This window comes from Perognathus longimembris, chromosome 20 (assembly GCF_023159225.1).
Source record: "Perognathus longimembris pacificus isolate PPM17 chromosome 20, ASM2315922v1, whole genome shotgun sequence".
Classification (NCBI taxonomy): Eukaryota; Metazoa; Chordata; class Mammalia; order Rodentia; family Heteromyidae; genus Perognathus; species Perognathus longimembris.
In genome coordinates, this window is record NC_063180.1 from 26650285 (window position 1) to 26677552 (window position 27268).

The following is a 27268-nucleotide window of genomic DNA, read 5'->3' on the forward strand; positions in this document are numbered from 1 at the left end:
TTTAATATTCCACATTTGGAAAAATGCCTGTAAAGGCTTACTGGTGAAACAAGGTCCTTTATCTGTTTTAACCTGTAAAGGCAGTCCTAGGATAGCAAAACATTGTAAGAAGTGGCTTTCAGCATGCCGTGCTCTTTCACCGGTATGCAGAGAGGCCCAACATGCACCGGAGCATGTGTCAATGGACATAAATATATATTTTAGCCTTCCAAAGGGGGCGTAATGGGTCACATCAGTCTGCCAAATTAAGTTGGGTCTTAAACCTCTTGAATTCACACCTGGAGATTGTAACGGAGGGACTTGCACGAAAGGCATACATGATTTGCAAGTCCTTATAATCTTTTTTAAGTCTTTTATAGGAATTGAAGGGAATCTCTGATGTAACCCTCTCCAATTTAAGTGAGTACGCTCATGAAGCCCTTTGGCCATTTGGAGGTTTTGAGGTTGTACAATGGCCAGATGGTTCCATTAGTGGCCAGCTGGTCAGCCATACGATTACCTTGTGCCAGGTCCCCAGGCAGTCCTTGGTGTCCACGAAGGTGCTGTAAAAAGATAGGCTCACTCCGCTCTTTTAACAGAGACCTGACTTGGATCATCAGAGGAGTGATTGGGTTTCCATCCAACTTGATATGTGAACATACCAGGTTGGGTAGCAAATTAACCACATACAGACTATCAGAGAACAAGTTCATTGGCTGTTTAACATGGGTCAGTGCCAAGGCGACTGCATACAACTCTTTAAATTGTGTAGAGCCAGTGACGGCTTCAAAGTAATGGGTGTTATCTTTCCCACCGGCAGGGGGCAAGGCGGAGCACACCACTACGGCAGAGCCGGCTCGCCCACCATCTGTAAAGACATTGGCAGCCTTGACAAGAGGCTTGGTAGAGAAAAGCACAGGGGGTGTCCATTGTAGCCTGGAAAATGAGGTCACCCATCTTGAAGTGCCATAGTGGCAATCTATCTTACCCATAAAGCCCTCCAGGGCACTAGACACACGTGAATTATTTCTCCTGACCCATTCAAAATCTGACAACCGGTAGGGAATAGTTAGCACGTCAGGATCTCTTCCATAATGTCTCAGGGAAGTGTCCCTGCCCTTAATTACCAAGTCAGCTAGCTGGTCTAACTGGGAATAAACTCTGGGAGCTCCTCCCACTGATGCGTGCACCCACTGAAGGGGCTCGCCTGATTGCGTAATTGCAGCTGAAGAAAGTTCGGATCCGGGGAGGATCCAAAGGCAGAGTGGGCACTTAGGCTTGTAGCGTGCCAGCTGTGCCTTATTTAAGGCCAATTGGATTTTCTGGAAGGCTGTTTGGAGTGATGGAGTTATTGTAATAACATCCGTGGGCGCTTTGCCCTTCAAAGAGTCATGGAGCGGTAACAGCTCCTCTGTAGGCAGTTGAAGCCAGGATCTTAGCCAGTTAATTTCACCTAACAGTCTTTGCATCTCCACCAGAGTATAAGTTGCCTGGAAGGATAACTGGGGCTTGAGTGGGCATACAGAGTCTAGTTTAAGCTCTGCCCCCAAGATCTTGAAGGGGTATACTTTCTGAACCTTGTCACTGGCTATACGCAGCCCTCCTCTTTGAAGGAGTGTTTGGGCCTTGCTATAGGCCAAATCTAGCACATGGGCGTCTGCTGATCCAATAATAATGTTGTCCAATTAAATGCATATGGTCCGATCTGCTCCTGTATCAATTAAGAATCGGAACTTTTTTCCAAATATCATGATTACTGTCTCTGGCAATAGGGACTGCCCAGCAAGGGGCTTTAGGCTGTTTATTGCCTTGGTTGGTGGGGAATCTGAAAGTCAGGCTGTAAAGCAGATGTTTTGTCCAGGACGCGTTCGGCCTGCCTCTCTCAAGAACCATCCTCCTGGACTCATGAAAATCTGTAGTTTCAAGGCCTCTGAATTTAAAAGTGGCCAGGCCAGTTTTTTTGTTTTGTTTTTTTTTTTTTGCTGCGGGGCGCCGCCGCCGCCTCAGAAAAGCGGCTCAGGGTTGCCGAAATCTGCATATGTATAGAGTCAAGCTGAGTCTCACATGGGGGAGGGGTAGCAAGCCTGCGGCTGCTCTGCTCGTCTCCTGCCGGCTGAGGCTTGGATTCCTGGGTACCGAACGAGCTTTCGTCCCAGGGCTTCTCGGAGTAGGGCATCGGGGCCCGCTCCAGATCAAAATTCCCTCTTGCCGTCCTATCCTGAGTCCAGGGGTTCCCCGACCGGGTCCCAAGAGAGGCAAGCCTTGAGAGTCTTAATGGCTCGCAGTGGGAGTTTTCCCCATGGTGCTGTTTGTAATTCCCGCTCTAGTCGGTCCCAAGTTTCCCACGAGAGTGGGTTGGCTCCAGTTAGCCATGGGACCCTGTGGGTCAATTCCTCCCAAATTTGTATAGCGCAGGGCTCTGAGATATTAATCCCCGCGTTTTGGAGGGTGAACTTTAAGATCTTAAGGGGCGAATTGTTTCGCCGACTCTGGACTTGTCCCATCCTCTTACCTCGGGTGGGAGGATCGCGCATCTCAGGATTTCCAACCTGTTTCCGTCAGGGCCGGTCGGGAGCCGGGATTTCTCGCGTGGATTCCTGCAACCCACGCTGGGCGCCACTATGTTGGGTCTGCTTTCTCTGCTCCGGCTCAAATGCTTATTTTCTCTCTTATTACCCTCGTATCGTCCTCTCCCCTAACCCTCGGCCTGCAGGTCTGTCAGGGTGAGACGTAGGGGCGACTCCGGCCTGGCGTGCGCACGACCCGCGTGGCAATGTGACCGCTATCCTACCCTGGGAGCTAGCGTACATAGACCAAGGAGTAAGCTTCTGAGAGCGAACTAACTTTATTGAGAGAGGGACAAGGGGAGATGATCCGGGGGAAGGGGGTTGGCCAGGATTCCGATAGGCCAAAAGGCTGTCACTTGACCTCCAAGGGGCTGGTCACTTGACCTCCAAGGGGCTACGTCACTCTGAGCGCGCCAAACCAGGGCGGGGCTGGTAGGCGCCAGGCTGGCTGCCAGCTAAGTCAGGGGTCTATTTGCCCAACCGGTTTCTCCGGATTCCAATGTAGAGAGGATGGAAGGGCGGCATTCCCCAGCTGGGGGAGGTGCATCAGGCCCCTTCCATCTAGGGGGGAAGATGGACCCCAACAGTTTCTCTCTTGTCTGGATGGCCCGAACGAGGGGTGTAGATTAGGTGTTGCAAAGTCCTGATCTTACCTATGTCAAAGCTCCCTCAATTAGCTCCCTCAAAGGTGGGTCATTCTGACTTGCACAGGGTGATCCACTTTTCCTTCTTAAGGGCCACAACCTTGGTTCTGAGCTATCTCCTTAACCTCCCTCCAGTGAGCTAGGATCAAGTCTAGGGGGCTAGATGGAGGTCCTCAAGATAGAACGATACCCATAGCTCTGATCAGATGTTCAGTCCAAAAGGCTACAAAAAACAAAACAATTAATACAAAAGGAGGAAAACACACAGGCCTGAGAACAAGAAAAGCTACGAGTTGGAGATCTCCCAAGCTGGCCCACAACCTCCTACAAGGGTGCAGAAGGAGTGGACCCGAGTTGGCCCACAACCTCCTGCAAGAAGGAGTGGACCCGAGTTGGCCCACAACCTCCTGCAAGGGTGCAGAAGGAGTGGACCCGAGTTGGCCCACAACCTCCTGCAAGGGTACAGAAGGAGTGGACCTGAGTTACGAGTTGGAGATCTCCCAAGTTGGCCCACAACCTCCTGCCAGGGTGCAGAAGGAGTGGACCCAAGTTGGCCCACAACCTCCTGCCAGATAAGCAGAAGGAGCAGACCCAAGTACAAGGTGGGCGGGTTGAGTCTCGTTTAGGAGGCCCTCCTGATCAGTTCCAGCCAAAAACCAAACTGACTCGCGCCCAACAAGTATAAGCAAAAGCAAAGCAGACAAACAGACAAATTACAGGACAAGACAAATGAACAGCGCTGTTTTCTTACCTTTGGAGTCTGGGATCTCTGGGTCTCTGGGGCTATCCCGGACAAAACCCCAAATGTTGTGCCAAGTCACAGACCACCCCCAAGAAGACCACCGAGATTCAGACACTCCAAAATGCAAAAGCAAGGCAAGGCTTTATTTAACGAGCTGCCAACTCGGGCCTCGTCCTACCCACTGACACAGCGGAGGTTAGGAGGGAGCCTGGAGCTGTGATTACACAGGGCTTATAAAGGCAAAGAACAAGGTTACAACAATCAGCTGTGCAAGCAAGATTAGAACACAGGTACAAATCTGATTGGCTCAGGGTTCGATTCTAAAATGGGGTTCACGTGGTGGGGCCTGACTTTAAAGTCTGGCACCTCAGTGAAGAGCCCGAACAAAATGCAGTCTAAAATAATGAAGGTAGCCAGAGAGACTTCATTTGACCAGAGGTCAGTTAAAGTTAGAATGCTTTAGCCATTGTGACACAAAGGAAATGTACTGAAGTGTGGCCTGTGTGTTTTGTGTTTTGGAAACATGGCTAATGTGTTGTGTCCCTTATAAATGAGAGTAGCCACTTCTGAGAAAGAAGGCCCACTCCCAGCAGGTGTGTGCTTAAGACCTTAAACCTGCCCCTGTGACAAAGTATAGAAGTGCAGAGATTCCAGGAGGAGGGTCAATAACCCCTTTGGGCAGTGAAACTCTCATAATAACCAGTAATCAAGAAATAACAGGAAATACTGAAGTTACAGATTTCCCCTCAAGTTAAGGATGACTCGGGTGACACACTTGCGACACAGATCATTTGTCTAAACCCATCATTTCGAATCCCATAAGCTAGCCAATCACCTTCACCAGGCTCGTTCCTGCCATTGATTAGGCCAATCATTCTTAAGAATTATTTTATAACTTTCCCCCGATACAAATATGATTTGCTGCCAGTTGCTATGCTGTTTCATGATTTTCCCGCGGTGTGACATGATTTGCTGTGTGATGATGTGACACATGGAATGTTCCCCCAAACCCTATAATAATCCTGCTTTCGATTCAGGTCCTCTGTGGCGGTGACGATCATGAGCCCAGGCTTGAGCTCGCAATAAAGACTCTCGTGTGACTACATTGGCTTTAGGCTCCTTGGGGGTCTGGGGACCCCAGAATCTGGGCATAACAGACTGACACAAAAACAACAACACAAAGTCTGAGATCAAGTGGTAGAGAGCCAGTGGAGTAATCCATTTCAGCAAGCAAGAAAGCCTACATTCAAATCCTGGTACCTGAAGACAGAAAGAGAGAGAGAGAGAGAGAGAGAGAGAGAGAGAGAGAGAGAGAGAGAGAGAGAGAGAGAGAGAAAATTATAACAATTACGTGCAAGTTAGGTAAACTAGATGGAAAAAATGTTCAAGTTTCTAGGAACACTACTCCTGTCAAATCTAACTCAAGAAAGCCAAGCAATCGTGGCTCATACCTGTAATCCTACCTACACAGGAGGCTGAGATCTGAGGACTGCTGTTCGAAGCCAGCCATACCAGGAAAGCCTGTGACACTCTTATTTCCAATAACCTACTAGAAAAGGCCAAAAGTGATGCTATGGCTCGAGTGGTAGAGTGCTAGCCTTGAGCTAAAGAAGTTCAGAAACAGCCCTCAGGCCCTGAGTTCAAAGCCCAGGAAAAGGAAAGAAATTAACTAAAAGAATAGCAGTAAGTCTGAATATCTACAAGAATAAGAGAAATTGTATCTTCAGAACTAGGCCACTCAACACAGAAAAACCCACTTTCACACACATAGAAAGTTGTTTACCTACATTTGAATCACCACAATGAATGATGTGTATGGTAATTTAAGAAACCATATGCTATAGTAATTCAATAAAACTAAAAATTGTGAAACTTTTTTCTCAAATATATACTACATTTTAGTTGATCATCAACTAAACCATCTTTAGGTCCATCTGCTTATATTGTGCAAGGGGTCAGGCCTCATACTGAGTCTGTCATACTTTTGTCCCCAAAGTATGACATCTTGCATTACATTTAGGAACTAGCAGTTAAAACAGATTTACGGCTTGACCTGCCACCATGTCTCCTGGTCCATGTCAAACATGGTGGATTTCTTCAGATCTCTGTAATCCCCATTTTCCACATGACAGATCTTTCTAGTCTATTCTTCTTTATCTCAAGATGCTCAGTCTAACTATATTTGAAGTTAAAATGTTTTCAGGTACCTATGTGAAACACCAACAAGTAATAACACTTTGTTTTTGTGCTAAATATTGAACCTTATTTCCAAGTTTAATATTTGTGCTCATTATATTTATAAAATTCATTAGGTAATGAAGAAAAGTTAACTATAATTCCTGTAAAATAGGGTGAAAACATCATCTTCTGGTAGTTCTTTTACTGTTAATTAGACAGCAATGGTACCTTTCCTTATTCATTACTTGTTTACTGAACTAACAGCAAAAGATCATTAGGCCTTCAGAACAACATTAAAATTTTCTATAACTTTATTTCAGGTTCAGGCAACAAACTCATGGTCTTGCAGAGGTATCACTTTTGAGATACTCCCATGCCCCCCCCCCACCTTTTTGTGTCAATTTCATACAGATTCTTACAGAATGCCTTTTATTATATAATAATTTAATAATTTTAAAAATAAACATTCGTGTAGGGTGCTGGTGGCCTATGCCTGTAAACCTAGCTACCCAGGAGGCTGACATCTGAAAATCACAGCTAGAAGCCAGCCCAGCAGGAAAGTCAAGAGACACTTATCAACAAATATCCACCTGAAAACAGAGGTGGAGCTATGACTCAAATAGTGCAGCACTAGTCTTGAGCTAAGGAGCTCAAACAAAACAACAAATGCAAAAAGCCTGGGCTGGAGGCATGGCTCAAGTGGTAGAGTGCCAGGAGAAGAGGCAATTTAAGCAAGCACAAGGCCCTGAATTCAAATCCTGGAACCTGCAGAGAAAGAGAGGGAGACAGACACACAGACAGACACTGGATTCTATGTGCCAATTCCATAAACTAGAGTATTATCCTTGAACAAATGAGCTCAGGGAGAGTACCCAGTCTGAGTTCAAACCCCACGACTCACTGATAATAGTAATATTAATAATAATAATAATAATATCTAAAAGCTTTTATCCATGAAGGATGCATGGCTCAGCCCATGAGGTTTAATCGGGTTTCACACTTGCAAGGTTCAATCAGGAGGATTCAGGTTTAAGGCCAGCCCAGGTAAACAGTTCATAAGACCCCATCTCAAGTATTAGCTGGGTGGGGTAGAGTATGCCATCACCTCATCCATGTGGGACGCTGAGATTTGGATGGTTACAGTGAGAGGTGAGTCTTGACACAAACAATATCCTAAGACGCTACCTTAACAACAACAACAACAACAAAACCCCTCAGCATCTTGGATCACATCTGTCATCCCGGATACTTCAGGAAATATATAATAGGAATATCAGGGTGCAGGCTGACCGAGGTAAAAAGCAAGGCTGTATCTCAACAATAACCAATATGAAAAAAAACTAGGGCATGTCTCTAGTCTTACACCCCTGCCCTAGAGGGTGCAATGTGAAAACCAAGTGAAAGATGTAGGGGAGTCCCCACCTTTTTTTTAGTCCCCTAGAAACAGCAGGCTTAGCCAAGGCCTGGGGAAGGGCAAAGCTAAGTTGAATAACAGGAGCCAAAAACAGCTTGAACTAGAGCTGCTGACCTTCATAAAAGAAAGGAATGAGGAAGGCCACTCACTTTACATGTTTTAGTTTAGGAGAAGTTAATTAAGAAGTTAAATGGGAACTTCCTCTTTTCTGGCTAGAAACCATGGAGGGTGCCCAAGAAAAGAAAAAGAAGGCTCCTGCTGTGCCAAAAACCCTTCAGAAAAAGCGAAGTAATGTCCCTGAGCTGAACATCAAGTGCCTGAGAAAGAAATGTGCTGAAAAGATGCCTCGAAAGGCCAGGAGAAAGCTCATCTATGAGAAGGGCAAGCACTATCACAGGGAATACGGGCAAATGTACAGAACTGAGACCAGAATGGCTAGAATGGCCAGAAAAGCAGGCAACTTCTACGTACCTGCAGAACCTAAGTTGGCATTTGTCATCAGAATCAGAGGTTTCAATGGTGTGAGCCCCAAAGTCCATAAGGTGTTGCAGCTTCTTCGGCTTCGCCAGATCTTCAATGGTACCTTTGTCAAGCTCAACAAGGCTTCAATTCATATGCTGAGGATTGTGGAACCACATATTGCATGGAGGTAGCCCAAACCTGAAGTCAGTGAATGAGCTCATCTACAAGCATGGTTATGGCAAAATCGATAAGAAGTGAATTGCCTTAACAGATAGTAATTTGATTGTTCTCTCTCTTGGTAAATGTGACATCCTCTGTTTAGAGGATCTAATTCATGAGACCTGTACTGTTGGAAAACGCTTCAAGGAAGCCAAGTACTTATTGTTGCCCTTCAAGTTATCTTCTCCATGAGGTGGCATGAAGAAGACTACCCACTTTGTAGAAGGTGGAGATATTGCCAAGAGGGAGGATCAGATCAACAGGCTTATTAGAAGAAAGAACTGAGGTATCCTCCATGCTATTTTTTAATTGGGTCTGTTAATAAACAGTGATGCTGGCAAATTAAAAAAAAAGTTAAACAGGTAAATGCCAATCACACCCAGAACCAAGAGTTGTAGTGCTTTGATTGCTTTGTTTACTGGAATTGTAATCCATCACTGACTGCCAATTCTGCTTCTGTATGTCTGCTTGTTTGCTTTGCTTAACTCATCTGACTACCTGTGTGTGGCACATGTGCTTTTTGCCTTTAAGAACCCAGCCCTGCTGGAACTTGGGGTGGCACTTTGCTCCCCAAATGACAAAGTGTGGCTCCGTGCAGTAATACAGACTCCTAGCCCTACTTAGCTGAGTCAGTGGTCCTAAATGGAATCCAACATGCAGAACATAGAGTCTAAATCCCAGTGCTACAAAAAAACAAAACAAAAGAAAATTATGACCGAACTGTAAGATTTGTAATAAGATATTGGTTTAACCAAATTACAAAAATGATGGTTTAGTGTAGAAGTAAAAACCTTGAGTGACACGGGTGTCTCTGCTGATGAGCACAAAGGGGCTCAGTACAGAGAAACACGCACCCAGGAACACAGAAGTGTCCATCAGCCACTGACATGGCTTCCTAAGTAGACCACTCCAAACGGTGCAAATGGCAGAGAGGCAGTAGAAGGAGACGAACATGCTCACCAGGGTCAGGATGGTGCGTGTGGCCCTGGCCTCATGGTCAGGTCTTCGGGAGGGAATGTGGCTATGGATGTGTCGGACCCTCTCCTTGTGTCTGTGCAGGACAAGGACCATGGAGCCACTGGCCCAGATCATGAAAACCAAGCATATAAAATCCATGGAAGAGAATAAGACTAGATGTAATAAAGTTGCAAAAGATTGTGGTGTGCCTGAGGAGCAGTATCTATAATGCATGTACATGGTGACATTTTGCTTGTATCTTGGGCCAATCACTCTCACAGGCACATAAGCATTTAGCAGGAGCTGCAGGATCCAGAAGAGGGAAGCATAGAAACCAAAGCACTTGTGGAATCTAGTGCTGATCTTCCACCAAGAATTTCTAGTGCAAAGCTTTGTGAACTGGAAGCCACTCAGAAGGCAGGTGGTGTTAAGAGAAACCCCTCTGGCTACTCTGTGGAAGTACAATACAACTTTACATCCAGAATCATCCAGGAAGTTCTTCCATCCGAAAGCTGCCATTGTGTTAGGGATCCCTCTGGATAAAACAACCAAGTTGTTGGCAAAGACCAGATGGTGGAGGATGGGGTCTGTGAGCCTCACCTTCTGTCCAGTGAGCAGGGTGTAGCTGTAAAGGCAAAGGAGAGTGGAGTTCCCCAGGAGCCCTGCTGCAGTCCAAGTGAGGAAGACAACCCCCATTTCCATGTCAGCTTGAGTCTTCACTTCTATATCTAGGAAATCACTGATTTTATTGTGAGACAAGAATAGTGTGAAGACAAACAAATAATAATGACCATGCTAGGTCACTGGGGACTCAGGCTTGTAGTCCTATCGAATCAGGAGGCTAGGATCTGAGTGAAGCAAAGATCCTAAATTTAGGTAACACCTTGGCATCTTGCTGAAAGTTAAGAGAAGTTGGGGATTTTCTGAGAAACCGTGGAGATTATAGGGGACATTCTTTGTATTGCACATATGTCATCAGTTGTTGGGCTCCAGGAAGCTCATGCTTCCCCTAGGTAATTGGGGTCCTGATTGCCCCTTCTTGCTCCCCTGGATAGTTTAATCTGCCTATGCATGCCACTTGGGTTAGATTAAACTGTCCTCTTCCAGTTTGCTCTGCGTATGTATACAACTTTTGTTAAGGCTTGCTCTCTACCCCAACATGTGGTTTTTGTCTTTTATAACCTATGTGCTAGCTGTGTCCTGGGTTACAGGTCTTTGTCACAAGAGTTTGCCTCTGGACACCAGCTTTCTAATAAAGACTCCCAATTCAACCTCTCTAAATGTGGCTTCTTTTTATCTCACTGATTGAGTTGCCTTACAACTGAGGATTGTGGTTTGAAGCCAGCACAGGCAGAAAAGTCCCGTGAGACTTTTGAGCTTGAGCTCTAGGCTTGGGCACTGTCCTTGAGTTTTCAACTCAAGGCTAGTGTTCTGCCGCTTGAGCCACAGCACCTCTTCTGGTTTGGGGAGGTTAATTGGAGATAAGAGTCTCATGGACTTTCCTGCCCAGGCTGGCTTTGAACTGCAATCCTCATATCTCAGCTTCCTGTGAGTAGCTAGGATTACAACCATGAGCCACTGGCGCCCCCATGAGACTCCTATATGCAATAAACCACTCAAAAACTGGAAGTAAGGCTGTATCTCAAAATGGCAGTGTACTACCCTTGAGCAAAAGAGCTCAGGACAACATCCAGGATATAGTTCAAGCCCTACGGCTATTAAAAAACAAAGTTAGCAAATCCAAGGGCCAGTAATCTTAGCAACTCAGGATGCTGATATCTAGGATCACAGTTCAAAGCCCGCCAGGGCAAGAATCCTGTGAGACTATGATCCCCATTAGAAATAAGGATACTAGTTCTAACAATTCCCATTTTGGCCTCTGCCACCATCTTGTCTTCACGATTGGGGAAGGTGAAGCTTTGCCTCAGATGATAGACATGCCTGAATTTCTAGAGGCAAAGGCAGGGGCTTAGACAATTGTCAGTTCTGTGCCTTGAACTCCTGAGACTCTGGACCTACCTGTGACCATGACCCCTGACTCTGACCCTTTTAAGGACTACACCAGCTCAGGTGTATTTACTCCATGTCTCCTAGCTCTCCTCTCGTCACCATGCTGTCCCACTTCAGCTCTCCATTGCAGTTGATCTGGTTTGTTGGTATTGTTTTTCTGCTCTTTCTTTCCTCTCCTGTTCTCATGTCTCAGTTACCTAACAGTGTGAAGTGTGTTCCAGGGACTGCAGGTCTTTGGGTCAGGAGTTCTCCTGCCATCGCCAGCTCTTGAATATGTACTTCCCAACTCACCCCTCAAAATGTGGCTTCTCTATTTCTTGTGACTGAGTTCCCATACAATATATTAAACTACCAATAAATCGAGAAGTACAGTCATGGCTCAAGTCGTAGAGCCCTCGCCTTGGGCAGACAGAAATGCATGCATAGCACCCAGTACTTGAGTTAAAGACCCAGGACCACCAAAAAACAACAACAAAAGAAATATGTGAAACATTATGTAAATTAACAGCATGATTAGTTATACACACAACACTTGATAGAATGCTGAGACATCAACCAACATCTTGCCTATAAGGAATATTATTTATTTTTATTTTTATTGTTAGTAATGGGGCCTGGGTGCTGTCCCTGACCTCTTTTTGCTCAAGGCTAGCACTCTGCCACTTTGAGCCACAACTCCACTTCTGGTTTTATGGTGGTGAATTGGAGATAAGAATCTCATGGACTTTGCTGCTTGGGGTGGTTTTGAACTAGGATCTTCAGATCTCAGCCTCCTGAGTAGCTATGATTACAGATGTAAGCCCAACAAGAGAAATTATTTTTGATAATAAAGGAAATTCCAGGCTGAGAATGTGGCCTAGTAATAGACTGCTTGTCCAACATGCATGAAGGCTTGGGTTCAATTCCTGAGCACCACATAAACCGAAAAAGCCAGAAGTAGAACTGTGGCTTAAGAGGTAGAGTGCTAGCCTTGAGCCAAAAGAAGCCAGGGACAGTGCTCAGGCCCTGAGTTCAAGCCCCAGGACTAGCAAAAACAAACAAACAAACAAATGAAATTTCCCTAGATAAAAAATAAATAAATCAAGGAAATTCCACTAGATAAAAATGGTTTAAATTTTGTAAAACAACACTTCATTATGAGAAATCTGGAAAGAAAATGACAATGCCTTAATGTATCCAAATCAGAATTAAGTAACAGTAGAGACAATGTTAACTGAGAAAGAAACACAATATTGCACAAACTTCAGTTCATAAAAGAAACATCTTGTTAGACATTAGCAAATAAGTGCAGTCTGAATTTAGTCTAGAAACTTCAAAAAAGCCTGGTGCTGCTGGCTGATGCCTGTAATCCTAGTACAGTTTGAAGCCAGCCTGAACAGATAAATCTATAAGAGTTTGTATCTACAATTAACCACCCCAAATCCAGAAGGGGAACTGTGATAGGAGGGCAGCCTTGAGTGAAAAATTAAGCAAGAGAGTCAGGCCCTGAGTTCAAGCTCATAAACTGGAAACTCCACATTGCTATGGGTTCTGAATGTTCCAGCTATTCAGTGACTCATGAACAACGAGGCTCTCTGTCTCTCTCATCATCAACAAGTCTCAAAGATGCAGAAAAACATACGTGAAGTGCCTCCTGCTCATGAACATCAATAAATTTGCCCATGAAACAGAGTTTCAGGTTAAAAGTTTTCATTTGATGGAGAATCTCCTAAGTAAGGCACCAGTGACTCACCCCTGTAATCCTAGTAACTCAGAAGACTGAGATAGGACAATCAAAGTTTGAAGCCAGCCAGGGCAGCCAAGTCCAGAAAATAATATCTTCCAATAACATCAGGAAAACTGGAAGTGGTCCTGTGGCTCCAATGGTAGAGCACCAACCCAGGCCCTGAGTCATGCCCCATGACCAATGACAAAAAAACAAAACAAAACACAAAAAAACTCCTTAAGTAAGGTAAGTGTAAGGGCAATGAGAGAGAGGATAGAAGGAGAGGGGACAAACCAAGGATATTGGCTGGCATGTGAATGACAAGCCAAGGCATTTGAAATTAAAGTCAACTAGCTTCTTACATTCATATCACGCCATTGCACAATTTCTTCCAATGCTTATCTTCAAACAATATTTGATTACTTTAAATGTAACACAATAAAAAATGTTGAGATATTACTCATGAGGAAAATTACAGAGGTATATTAACTAGATCATTTCAGTGGAGAATGATCTACCCCCAAGCACACAAAGCTGTGTGGTCTCCAGGATGTAAAGACAAGTGGAGCTGCAACAAGACTGCTACCCGAGGGAGGAGAGAGGCCTGGGACTCTCAACACACCTTTTTCCTAACAATAAAAGACATGCGCCACTTTCTAACCCCCCACAGCACAAATATGTGGCAGAAAAGTTATTTCTGTGTTTTCTTGCATGAGTTACATTTAGTACTGTCACTTACCTGAAAAGAACAGCTGCTGACCAGTAGGAATTTTTCTGTCAGGACAAGAGGAGCAGAAGCAGTAGTCACAGTGTTTATACTCAGCCACTGAAGCCCCAGATGAAGACTCAGAATTGCATGATCTCATCTCCTTTGTGGATGTGATCATCGTGTCACCTGGAAGTGTAGTGACAGTGTGTGCATGGGGAACAGAGTTTCCTTGTGACAAACACTGGTGAATTGTGTATACTCATGAGCACCACTAAACTTTCACAACAACTTCCAGCAGATGAGACCACCTGGTTTAGGAAGTGCAGGGAATATGGGGAAACTTTTGGAGATGATCTCATTAGACGTGAGTAGAGAAAAAATCTGTTGTATCAGAGTGTGAAAATGAGCAAATGGCTTTGGTGGCTTTTTAGAGTGTTTTCTCTTGTTTCCAAAATGCAGGGATTTTTTTCCTTAGCAAAGCAATATGTTAAAAACAACAACATTAAAGCCAGAAGTCAGTGGCTCATACCTATAATCCTAGTTACTCAGGTGACTGAGATCTGAGGACTATGGTTCTAATCCAGCCTGGGCAGAAATGTTCATGAGAGTCTTCTATCCAATGAACTACTCACCAAAAGCCAGAAATGAGACTGTGGCTCAAGTGGTAGAGTGGACAAAGGTGATCAGAGACAGTGAACAGGACTTGAGATCAAGTCTTAGAAGTTGTTAAAAAAAAAAAAAAAAGACAAAACCCCAAGTTGAAGTGCTATGAGCTGGTTAGCCATATTTAAATAATCAAGTCTCAGTGTCATGTTTTACAACAGTCTTTTTAATGTTTCCTGAGGATCTTCCTAAGCTTTTCACATGCTCTCTTCTTCTAGCCATTTTGACTTTCTCAGATACAGGGAACATAGAAATCCTAAATGCATGCGTCCCTTTGAACATGGCATGACCAGCTTCACCCAATTTGAATGGGCCTCGCTATGCAAAAATAGAAACCAAGTCTATGCTGACAAGGAAATTTATAACTTAGATCCTTATATGTTCAAAAAGGGAAGACTAAAAATTCTATACCTATCATCACCCCTGACAGAGCAAGAAAAATACTAGCAAGGTAAACACAATATGAAGACAAAGAAAATAAAAATGCAAGATGAAGAAAGAGCAATTGAAAACAAAAAAAAAAAATGTTGGATATTCGAAAAGACCAGAAAGGGGACATTTTTTACTGAGCTTGCCGAGGGAAAACCCAAATGATTCAAATGAATGAATCAAAAATGAGAGTACAAATGTGATCCCTGACCTGTACAAATGCAAAATAGAGCTAGGCAAAGGTGGCTTAGGCCTACATTCCTAGCTACTTGGGGGGCTTAGATGAAAAGGATCACAGTTCAAAACAAGAAGCACAAAAAATCCATGAGATTTCATCTCCAAAACATCCAACAAGCCAGCGCTGGCGGCTCATGTTTGTCATCTTAGCTACTCAGGAGGTAATGGTCTGAGGATCATTATTTCAAGACAGCCCAGGCAGAAAGTATCTATCAAAAAAGCTGCAAGTGAGCCATGGCTCAAATGGTAGAGGGCTAACTTTGAGCACAAGAGCTCAAGGACAGAACTCAGGCTCTATGTTCCAACTCAGGGACTGGCACAAACACAAAAACAAAACAACAACCACAACAAAACCGAGAATAAGAACAAAATCCTATGCTGGAGGCATGGATCAAGTGGTACAGTTCCAGCAGACTAAGCAAATTTAGTAAGCACAGGCCCTGATTTCAAATCCTGGTACTTACAAAAAGAGAGTGAGAAAGATAGAGAGAGAGAGAAACAGAGAGAGAACAAGAATGGATTCTACCAAATCGGTAGAAATTACACAAACTAGATGAAAAATGTTTCAGTTTCCAAGAAGACTACTCCTGTCATAATTAGCTCCAGAAAGTAGGCCCCTGGCAGCCCACTCTGGTGATCCTAGCTACTCAAGAGGTTGAGAACTGAGAATCATAGTTGGAGGCCAGCACTGGCAAGAAAGTTTCAGACACTTATCTCCAATGAAGTACTCACAAAAGGCCAGAAGTGGTGCTATGGCTTAAGAGGTAGAGTGCTAGACTTGAGCTAAAGAAGCTCAGGGACAGCAACCAGGCCCTGAGTTCAAGGCCCAGGACCAGAAAAAATATCAGTATATCTGAATATCTAAAAGAAGAGAGAATGAATCTAGAGTATAAAGCCACTCAAACAGAAACACCTCCAAACACTCATACACACAAGGACACACACACATGCAACACACACATACACGCAACACACACACACACACACACACACACACACACACACACACACACACACAGCACCATGGAGTTGTTTATCAAACTTTCAGTACCAGAATGAAATAAGGTATACTTTAAAAACAGTTTTTAGCAATTTAATAAAATTAAAATGTGAAAATTTTTGTCAAATGCATACTGGTTTTGTTGAACATTAACAAAATCATCTTTAGGCAGACCTGCTGATATAATGCATGGGGTTAGGCCTCATTCTGAGTCTGTCATATTTTAGGACAAAGACAGAATTCTGGGCTGGTTCCACGTTATATTTGTGAACCAGCAGGTACACAGGTTACAGCTTGATCTGCTGCCATGTCACATGGTCCATGTCAAACACAGTGGATTTCTTCAGATCTCTGAAATGCCCAAGTACAACATCCAAGATCTTTCTAAACTGCTCTTCTTTACCTGAAGGTGCTGGATCTAAATATGCTTGAAATGAAAGGTTTCCTCCAGCCAATATAGACCGCAAACATAGATTAGGCATGAACAGCCCCATTTTGTACCTCAACAATCTACAGAGCTGCAGCTGGAAAGAGCCAGAAACAAAATAGGATGCCTGTGGAGGGAGATACCAAATTGTTTATGGCTTGGAAAGATCGTAAAAGGGTCTTTAGGTCAGTTCCTGGCGCCGTTTATGGCTTGAGTACTGGAGAGATCGTAAAGGGGTCTTTAGGTCAGTTCCTGACCCCTTCCTGAACCCTGTTCCTTGCCTTATTCGGGCTGTCCAATCAGAATCCCGTAACTATGCCTTTAGCTTCTGTAAGCCCGCTTCTGCAACCCCATAAAAACCCCTAGAAACCGAGCCCCGGCGCGCGCCATCCCTGCGAGGACTTGGACGCCCGGGTACCCGTCCCATAATAAACCTCTTGCTTTTGCATCCATCGTGTGTCTCGCTGTTCCTTGGAGGGGTCTCTTCGGTTGATCGACCTCCCCAACTCGGGGGTCTTTCAGGTGGGGGCTGATGGGCGAAGATCATTCATCTTCTGTAACTTCTTCAGGCTGACTCAGGGACATTGACCTTACCTCGCCAGGAATCTATAATTTTATTCCACTTTACCAAGGGGCTGCAGGATCAGATGTCCATTAGGAGCTTTACTCCAAACTGGATATTATCTTTACCATTTAACTTTTAACAACTACACAGACTTCTTTTTGAGCTACCGCAGTGTAGCCTTCTAACATCTTAGTTTGCAAAAGCATTTTCCCGACTGGCTGGGGAACTGATCTCTGATGACCTAACAGTGCCTAAAGTACCTTTGCAGGCCATTAACAGATCTCAATAAGGACACGACCTCAGGTCTACAAGCTTTCTTTCCTGAACAGATGTATCAGCTTAAAATTCTTACTGCCAGTCAGGGCTTTGAGTAGATGCAGGGGGTTGGGATTTTCAAACTATCCCCTATTTAACAAACTTGGCTTTACTACCCACTACCGCAGATGACTGGCAAGTTCCTGTCCAGTTACAAAATAGATAGACATGTGCAATAAAAGGCATGCTTACGAACTAGTCTTCTAGGACCTCCCGGCTCTGATTAACTTTTGAAAGGCCAAACAGGAGTGACTCTAGGATCTGACACCATCTCTGCCATCCAAGCAGTGGCTTACTGCCTCTGGATGCTCCATCACTTTTGTCCCAGGAGGAGTGACTTTTCACTGGACTTGGACTAAGGGCCTGAGTGCTGTCCCTCAGCTCTCCAGCTCAAGACTAGCACCCTACCACTTTGAGCCTCAAAGCGACTCACGACTCTGTTCCCAGCACTCTGCTAGCTGATTAGAGATGAAGACTCTCACAGGGACCTTTCTTTACCCGGGCTGGCTTTGAACTGCAGATTTCAGATCAATGAGTCTTACAAGAGGCCACTTTACTCCAATTAAAAGCAACAAGGTGGTCCACAAATAAGTAGTTTTTAAGCATGCTCTTACCTGGAACTTATTAAGGGCCAATGTTAGATCTTGACAAACTTGTAGAACTCATTTGTCCTTCTCTGTGGGGCCTGCTGGAAACTGTTACAAAAAAACCTACAAAGAAACTGGAATGGCAATTAAACATTTTGGTAGCCATAATTCTCCTTTTCTCACTTTGCAATAATCATTTAGGACAATTTTACTTCCAAATTTCTTATCTAGAAATGCATTCTTGATTTGCAAGGTCTTTTACTAACCTCTGTTTAACACTAACACTTTAGCTCTTTAGCTCTTATCTGTGTTGGAAAAACTCTGAAGCTTAGAGCCATTCTGAAACCGGTACTGCCCTTTGCCTTTGGGCTGCCCGTTTTAAAAGAGCCTTTTTTCTTTTTCTTTAGTCCCAGTTACCACATGGCATGAAGACCTTTGGACTCAAATGACAATTTTTCCTTAATGCAAGAATTACAATTACAAAATTAGAAATACTTATCCATTCAGCTTTCCAATAAAGTAGTGAGATAGCCCATTTTGCCATTTCCTCCTACATACAGAGAGTTAATGAGAGTTTACTTTTATACTTGCCTCATTATGTGTAACTTAAGATAGTTACGAGTCTTACTATTACATCACATAAAATTCAGTACCTGAATCATTAAACTGATATCCAAAACAATTGTAACAAAAGTTAAAACAGTCACCAAAATTACAAACACATGAAATCCAGTCTCAGCATCTTTGCTTTTTCAATACATCCGAATTACAAAATAGCACAGGAATCAAATTACATCAGATAAATATACTTTTTAACCATTTAAAAAACTTTTTTTTAATTCTTAGTACCTCAAGGGGCAGTTTTTTAAAAATTCCAGCCAAACCATTCATTTTTACCACCAGGTTTCCAAAGTTCACCTGAAAACAAAAGAGTCAAAAGAGAGGCCTCCATGGCCTGTCCTGCCAAACAGCCTATTTTCATCCTTTCATCCTACTCCTCAGAGCTTGATGAACTGTCTTGGTGCCGGCCCCACTTCTCTTCCACCATGCAAGGACACCCCCTTTTTGGCTGTCCCACCACGTGGATTCCCTCCAGGGCCTGTGCCACCACGTGGGCTGGCTAAGCTGTACTGTTGCCAGACCACCCCTCACTCCTGTGGATAGGCATACAGGCCCATTTTTTTCTTTTTAGAAACCCAAGCAATTTTCTCTTTTTTTTTTAACAGTGATAAACCTTTACATCAAAATTTCTGACACTTAACCTTAATAATTTTTTTTTAATTAATGAAACATTTTCTTTAACTACAGTTCCTCTTTAAAACAATGCAATAATCCTTTAAAGCATTTGGTAACACCCAAACTTAATGACCATTTGAATTTAAACTTAAACTCACTCAATTTTACATCATGCTAACAGTCTTGTACATGTTCACACTCACACATGCACACACACACACACACACACATTTAAAAGATCTTAAAGCGCGCAAAATAAACATCGGCCGTACATTTTCCAGTGGCAGGAGGTATTTTTGCCAATCTTACTCCTGCAACACCAAATTTTAAGACAAAGCTTTTAACAAATGATTTTAGCATTCCCCAGCCTCATTTTCCTGGGCTTGATAATTTTAGCACAACATTTTAGCATACCAAATAATTTTCTGCTGAAGAAGGCTGGGTGGGGGGTCACCCAGAGTTCTTTTTGCAGACACTCACACTCTGATTGTGAGCTGTCGCCTGCATATCTTTCAAATGAGCTAAACATAAATCCAAGGGGGTAGAGGGAATCTGTCCCATTACGTCCGTCACAGTCAGGAGATACAAAAACAGGGAAGAACAGTCCAGACCAGACAATTTTTTCTACAACATAATCTTTTCTAGTATGTAATTGGATTTACTATTACTTTCTTTTCTAATTTACCACCAGACCTAGTCTCCTCTATACTCACTCTCGTCCTAGGCCCTTCTGCTTTCAATTTCACTTTCTCTTTTACATCAAAGTCCAATTAACCACATCATTTAGACTTCTCAGAGCATTTTACATAAACCAGACAAACATACAAAAGTGGCGAGAGTAAAAGCAGTTTGACAAATCTGGAGAAGCAACGCTGCTAAGGAAAGGTAGGGAGGAAAATTCTGCTGGGGACATAAAGAGAAAGAGAAGGAGTCATCCCTGGAAGTCTTCTGTTTGCCACATTCTCAGCTTAATCCCCATGCCTAGGAGGAATTCAACAAACACAGGACAAGGTAACAAAACAGGTTATGCAGGTTTGACACAAAAGAGATATACAGAGTCCTAGGACAGACAAAACGAACAGCAGGGAGACGAGACCAAGACAGACTTTCGCGGCGCGGCTTCGGTACCGAAAACAAAACTTCAGATGGAGACCTAGTGAGAGCCCGGCTACTCTCGTCTCCCAGAAGAACCACGTACCCGTCGGACAGCTGAGATGCCCCAAACAGTCCTATTTGGGTAGGATTCACAGAATGCTGGTGGGCCAAATACTTGGCCCCAGACAACAGATGGGCCACCTTGGCCCCAGACAACAGATGGGCCACCTTGGCCCCAGACACCACTGGGACGTCTCCCAGGGCTGCGGTCGGGAGTCCTGAGCTCGTCAGCTCCTCCACGGGTCCGCCAGATGCAGATCTAGTTAGCCAACTAGTGCAGATGCAGACGCAGGCGCAGTACAGAAACCTCACAAAAACAACACAGAAGCAACACAGAGTGCTGGCCAGCTTACCTCCCATCGGTGGGTCGGTGGTCCCTGGGTGGGGGTCTCTATCCCGGACGAGCCCCCACCTGAAAGACCCCCGAGTTGGGGAGGTCGATCAACCGAAGAGACCCCTCCAAGGAACAGCGAGACACACGATGGATGCAAAAGCAAGAGGTTTATTATGGGACGGGTACCCGGGCGTCCAAGTCCTCGCAGGGATGGCGCGCGCCGGGGCTCGGTTTCTAGGGGTTTTTATGGGGTTGCAGAAGCGGGCTTACAGAAGCTAAAGGCATAGTTACGGGATTCTGATTGGACAGCCCGAATAAGGCAAGGAACAGGGTTCAGGAAGGGGTCAGGAACTGACCTAAAGACCCCTTTACGATCTCTCCAGTACTCAAGCCATAAACGGCGCCAGGAACTGACCTAAAGACCCTTTTACGATCTTTCCAAGCCATAAACAATTTGGTATCTCCCTCCACAGGCATCCTATTTTGTTTCTGGCTCTTTCCAGCTGCAGCTCTGTAGATTGTTGAGGTACAAAATGGGGCTGTTCATGCCTAATCTATGTTTGCGGTCTATATTGGCTGGAGGAAACCTTTCAGAAGTTAATATGATTTCAGGTACCCATTTGAAAAGCCTATAAGTAATAACACTTTGTTTTTGTGCTAAATATTCAACTTTATTTATAAGTTTAATATTTCCACTCATTACATTTACTCAGCATGTTTTAAGGTGTCTCAGTGATGAGAAACAAAGAAGCCACATTTTCAAAGTCAAATCAGAAGTCTTTATTGGAAAAATGGTGACTGCAAATGGACTCCTGTCACAAAGACCTGCAACCCCCCAAATACACTTAACACTTAAAATGTAGCTGAGAGAGCAGGAGAGGAAAGAAAGAGCAGAAAAACAACACTAACAAACCAGATCAACCCCAATACACACCTGAAGAGGCATGTCATGGTGACCACCTGAGAGACAGGAGACAGGAGACATAGCACAAGCGATATGGCTTAATGGTGCCAGAACTGACCTGGGCCTAAATAGGGGCAGGATGACAAGACACTTGAGAGTCAACCAATTGCAAGATTCATGTCTCATAGATCTAGGAATCTATGCCTCTAGGAATCTAGGCACACCTATCACCTAGGAGGTGAGACTTTGCCTTCCAACACCATAAGGATAAAATGGTGACAGCAAGGGCTGGGAATATGGCCTAGTGGTAAAGTGCTTGCCTCATATATATGAATCCCTGAGTTCAATTCCTCAGCACCACATATATAGAAAAAAACAGAAGTGGGACTGTGGCTCAAGTGGTAGAGTGCTAGCCTTGAGCAAAAAGAAGCCAGCGACAGTGCTCAGGCCCTGAGTTCAAGCTTCAGGACTGGCAACAAAACAAAAAATGGTGCCAGCAACATTGAAGTCCTATCCACCAAGTGTGCATCCCTACTTCATTCCTCACTGGGTTTATGTACATGAAAGCAAATCATTGATTTCTCAGTGAGAGAGCTGCATTAGCCCCTTAGGACAATCCCTGACCAAGTTACCATCCCCAAAGTAGTAGTCCTGAAGTGCCAGACTTTGAAGTCAGGCCCCACTTTACCATGCGAACCCCACTTTACCACGTTAACCTGAAATAAGCAGGCCCTGTGAGCAGACCCAGGATAAGCCCATTAGGGCCCAGTTGGTCTAGAACTCTAACCGCTGGGAATGCTTAACTCTGACTGCCCCTAGAGTGCTTTGAGCCCTGAGCCAATCAGATTTGTACCCGTGTCCTAATCTTGCTTGCTTGAACACCTGATTGTTGTAACTTTGTTTTTTGCCTTTATAAGCCCTGTGTAATCAGAGCTGGGGGCTCCCTCCTAACCTCCGCTGTGTCGGTGGGTAGGACAAGGCCTGAGTTGCAGCTCGCTTGAATAAAGTCTTGCCTTGCTTTTGCATTTCGGAACATCTGAGTCTCGGTGGCCTTCTTGGTGGTTGTCTCTCGACTTGGCACAACAGTCCTGCTCCATTAGCAGTAAACATCATTGTAAGGTCCGTCCCTGGAAGGCTCCATGTAGATGCCCTCCACCTCTTTAAGTCTCCACCCAGTTAACTGGGTAACCAGCAGACCTGGAGTTACTTTATCTCGCCCTTTCAAAATTAATCACAGTGGGGAACCAAGAGATAGTAGCTTGTCCATCTAATGTCCATACCTGAGTATAAGAACTAGCCAAGTCATCCAATTTTTAATTTCGCCCCTAAACCCTTCCTTTTGCCTTAATATTTTTTTTTGTCTGACCCCTGCCTCATGAGACTTCTTCCAGGCTTCATTCAACGACTGGCATCTACCACCAAGAGACCCTGCTGCTTTCCTTCTCCCAGAGGGGCCACATTTCTGCCTTTTATCCCTAATGACGCCCCTTGCCAGCAGGAAGCAGCCAGAGAGAGTCTTAGTCCTTTTTCATAACTATTAAAAGGCTGGAATGTAAGGCCCTGGAAGGCTCCTTGCAGATACACCCCACCTCATTAAGTCTCCACCCAGTTACCTGGGTAACCAACAGACCTGGAGGCAGTTACCTCCCCTTTCCCTGAGGTCACATCCTAATCCACCTGGCCACCCTCGCCCTTCCACCACCCAGATAAGGCAGGGCTGGGTGGGGGTTGTCCCTTCTTTCCCTTCTCTCCGGCCATGCATCATCTTGGCCAGAGGCCACCAGTTCAGTAATAAACTTTCTCTCTTGCCTGAATGCTTTACCGGCTACTTAAAAAAACCTAACAATCATAAGCAGTAATCTTTCGCAGGTCTGACTGGCTAAGATTTACAAATCTATGTGCCACAGAAAGAATGTCAGACAAAAGTTTTTTTTTTTTTTTTTTTTGGCCAGTCCTGGGCCTTGGACTCAGGGCCTGAGCACTGTCCCTGGCTTCTTCCCGCTCAAGGCTAGCACTCTGCCACTTGAGCCACAGCACCGCTTCTGGCCGTTTTCGGTATATGTGGTGCTGGGGAATCGAACCTAGGGCCTCGTGTAACCGAGGCAGGCACTCTTGCCACTAGGCTATATCCCCAGCCCCAGACAAAAGTTTTAAGTACAGCAAATCCAGAAGGGGTCTCCACCAGGAATCAACCATGTGTGATGGAGCCAGGCAGAGGTCCCATCTGCTTGCACCGTGGTGGGGGTAGTCAGGATGAAGATGTAGAGTTTATTCCACATAGTCGCCAGCCATCTGTGATGAACTTCTTAACCCAAAAGGAATCTCCAGGTTGGAATGGATGGACCTGATCCACACAGGGCAGCAGCAGCCCCTCTCAGACCCATTACACTCCTGGGCTTTTCCTAAGCTCTGGAACCTGATTTAAGAATGCATTTCTAGGGGCTGGGGATATGGCCTAGTGGCAAGAGTGCCTCCCTCATATATATGAGGCCCTGGGTTCGATTCCCCAGCACCACACATACAGAAAATGGCCAGAAGTGGCACTGTGGCTCAAGTGGCAGAGTGCTAGCCTTGAGCAAAAAGAAGCCAGGGACAGTGCTCAGGCCCTGAGTCCAAGCCCCAGGACTGGCAAAAAAAAAAAAGAAAAAAAAATGCATTTCTACCTTAAGGTAAGGCAGGAGCCTGACTTTAGTGAAATCTCCCTGTATTCTCCTGGTTGAGTTCTTTGAGTACATAGGCATGGCAGGCTGGGGTCCCAATGGTTTTCAAGGCAGTTTTCAGACTGTGACCAGAGCAATGCACCAGAGAACAACTTTGATTAAGCAATGATCTTCCAATAAGGTCAGGAATTCCTGGGCAGATATGGAAGGCTTGGGCCTGTATCACTGTTCCACATGCCTCCTTTAACCTATTCTGCCTCATTTACCCCAAAATGACTTTGACCCCTTGATCTTATGGGGAGGGGATAGACTAAAGTCTACCCTGGTCCCATTAAACAAGCTTAGGTACCCACTGTAACAGATGACTCCCAAGCAAGGGTGTAAATTCCTGCCCTGTTGCTAAGTAGACAAACATGGGCGTTATACAGGCATGCTCATAAACTGTTTTCTTATGACTTCCAGGCTCTGATTAATTTCCAAGGTCCAAACACAAGTGACTCCAGGGTCCGACACCATCTCCTCTTAGCTGAGCAGGGTCTTCCAATTGCCTCTGAGTGCTCCATTGTCACAAGGCACACTTCTGTTCCAGGAGGGTCTTTCCATGCTGGGATAATGCCACAGTTGGCATCTGCCTCTGGCTGACAGTTAGCTTGAATTCAGGGCTGGTTGCAATCTCTGAGCTCTCCAGCTCAAGGTTAGTGCTACAGAACAGTGAGCAATAGCTCCATTCTTCCATCAGTCTCTTGGCCAATTAGAGATGAGAATCTCACAGGGACCTTTCTCTGGCAAGGCTGGCTTTAAAGTAAGCACAGTCTTCAGATTGAATGGTTCGTTGTCATAAGCCCTTTAACTCCAATCAAAAAAACAAGGTGATCAATAGTAGTAATTTATTCTTTAAGCACGGCTTACCTGGAACTTACTAAGAGCCAAAGTTACATCTGAAAAATTGTAAGAGGCTTCTGTATTCATCTGTGGGCTTGACTGTAATTGTAACAGAAGAGCTGTAGAGGTAAAACTTAAACAGAAATTAAATATTTCGATAGTGCTGATTGCCACTTATCTCATGTTGAAATCAATATCTAGGGCAATTTTAGTTGCCACATATATTTTTATTCAGGAACCCATTTCTGATTTTCTTTCCTAGGGTCTTCTTTTTGTCAGTTTCTCACAGATGCTTACCTTTCATTATATAATCACCTAATAATTTTAAGAATAAAAATTTATGGCTGGTGCTGGTGGCTTTGTCTGCAATCCTAGCTACTGAAAGGACTGAGATCTGAGGATCTTGGTACAAAGCCAGCCAAGGGCAGGAAAGTCAGAGAGATTCTTATCTTCAACTACCCAGGAAAAACCAAAGCCATGGCTCAAAATGGTAGAGGGCTAACCTTGAGCCAAGGTTATCATGGATAGCACCCCATCCCTGAATTCAAACCCCATGGCTCACAAATAACAGTAATAATAGCAATAATGATAATTATAATTTAACTAAAAGATTGATTCAAGATAAATAGAATGGTTCACATGGTTAAGGTTGAATCAGGGGGATGCAGGTTCAAGACAAGCCCAGGTAAACAATTCATTAGACCCATCTCAAGCACTAGCTAGGTGGGGTGTATATTCCAGTCATCCAATTCATGTGGGTGGCTGAGATTGGGATGGTTGCAGTTATACACCAGCGTAGGCAAGAACATTTCCTGAGACTCTATCTCAACAACAATAAAAATCTCAGCATTGTTATTCACATCTGTTATTCCAGATATATCAGGAATCATATAATAGGAGTATTACGGTACAGGCCGAACTGGTAAAAAGCATGGATACATATATTAAAAAAAATAATGAGAGTAAAAAGGAATGAGATCATATCTCTAGCAGTAGATCCCTTGCCCTAGGGAGTACACAGCATAGAATCTAAATTCCAATGATGCAAAAAAATAAAAGTTCTGACTCAACTGTAAAGTCTGATGTTATGTACTGGTTTAACAATATTACAAAAACATTTTTGGGGGGCAGATATAAAAAACCTGCGTGACACGGGTGTCTCTGCTGATGAGCACAAAGGGGCTCAGTACTGAGAAACCAGCATCCAGGAACACAAACATGTCTATCAGCCATAAGCGAGGCAGTTTATTTAGAATAATACAAACAGTGAAAATGGTAGAGAGGCAGTAGAAGGAGACGAACATGCTCACCAGGGTCAGGATGGTACATGTGGCCCTCGCCTCGTGATCAGATTTTTGGAAGGAAATGTGATTGTGAATGTGTCGGACCCTCTTCTTGTGTCTGTGCAGGACAAGAACTATGGAGACACTGGCCCAGATCATGAAAACCAAGCACAGAACATCAATGGAAAAGAATAAGACTACGTGTAATACAGTTCCCAATGGTTGTGGTGGGACTGAGGAGCAGTATCTATAACGCATGTGCACAGTGACATTTTGTTTATGTCTTGGGCCAATCACTCTCACAGGCACATAACCATTTACCAGGAGCTGCAGGATCCAGAAAAGGGAACCATAGAAACCTAAGCATTTGAGAAATCTAGTGCTGATCCTCCTCCAAGAACTTCGAGTGCAAAGTTTTGTGAACTGGAAGCCACTCAGAAGGCAGGTGGTGTTAAGAGAAACCCCTCTGGCTACTCTGTAGAAATACAATACAACTTTACATCCAGAATCATCCAGGAAGTTCTTCCATCCAAAGCCTGCCATAGTCTGGGGGATCCCTCTGGATAAAACAACCAAGTTGTTGGCAAAGACTAGATGGTGGTGAATTGGGTCTGTGGGCCTCACCTTCTGTCCAGTGAGCAGGGTGTAGCTGTAAAGGCAAAGGAGAGTGGAGTTCCCCAGGAGCCCTGCTATAGTCCAAGTGAGGAAGACAACTCCCATTACCATGTCACTTGAGTCATCTCTTCTATATCTACAAAATAATATATTTTATTGTGAGATAAAAACTAACATGAAAACAAACAATTATGAACAGGCTAGCTATTTGGTGCTCAGAGTCTCATCTGCAATCGTAGCTACTCAGGAGTCTGAGATGGAAGGAATATGATTCGAGATCTGAGGGTTGTGGTTCAAAGCAATCCAAGGCAGAAAAGTCCCTTGAGACTCTTATCTCCAACTAAAAAGTGAAAAACCAAAACTGGTGCTATGGCTCAATGTGGTAGACTC

At 44.4% G+C, this 27268-nt stretch overlaps 2 protein-coding genes and 1 pseudogene across 2 annotated transcripts; 1 reads left to right on the forward strand and 2 right to left on the reverse strand.

Moving 5' to 3' along the window:
• The first annotated feature begins 7745 nt into the window (after positions 1–7745).
• On the forward strand, positions 7746–8490 carry LOC125338505 (annotated as a pseudogene).
• Positions 8491–8961: 471 nt separating this feature from the next.
• LOC125368160 (vomeronasal type-1 receptor 1-like) lies at positions 8962–9864 on the reverse strand. Its single transcript, XM_048369015.1, has one exon. It carries the CDS (start codon positions 9862–9864, stop codon positions 8962–8964), a length of 903 nt encoding a protein of 300 aa, XP_048224972.1.
• A 16222-nt stretch (positions 9865–26086) lies between these two features.
• On the reverse strand, positions 26087–26989 carry LOC125368161 (vomeronasal type-1 receptor 1-like). Its single transcript, XM_048369017.1, has one exon. The coding sequence runs from the start codon at positions 26987–26989 to the stop codon at positions 26087–26089; it is 903 nt and encodes a 300-aa protein (XP_048224974.1).
• Between the last annotated feature and the right edge of the window lie 279 nt (positions 26990–27268).

What these genes read in the sequence shown, in the direction of transcription:
- LOC125368160 (XM_048369015.1), bottom strand. Translation starts at nt 9,864, where the DNA reads ATGGAAATGGGGGTTGTCTTCCTCACTTGGACTGCAGCAGGGCTCCTG.
- LOC125368161 (XM_048369017.1), bottom strand. Translation starts at nt 26,989, where the DNA reads ATGGTAATGGGAGTTGTCTTCCTCACTTGGACTATAGCAGGGCTCCTG.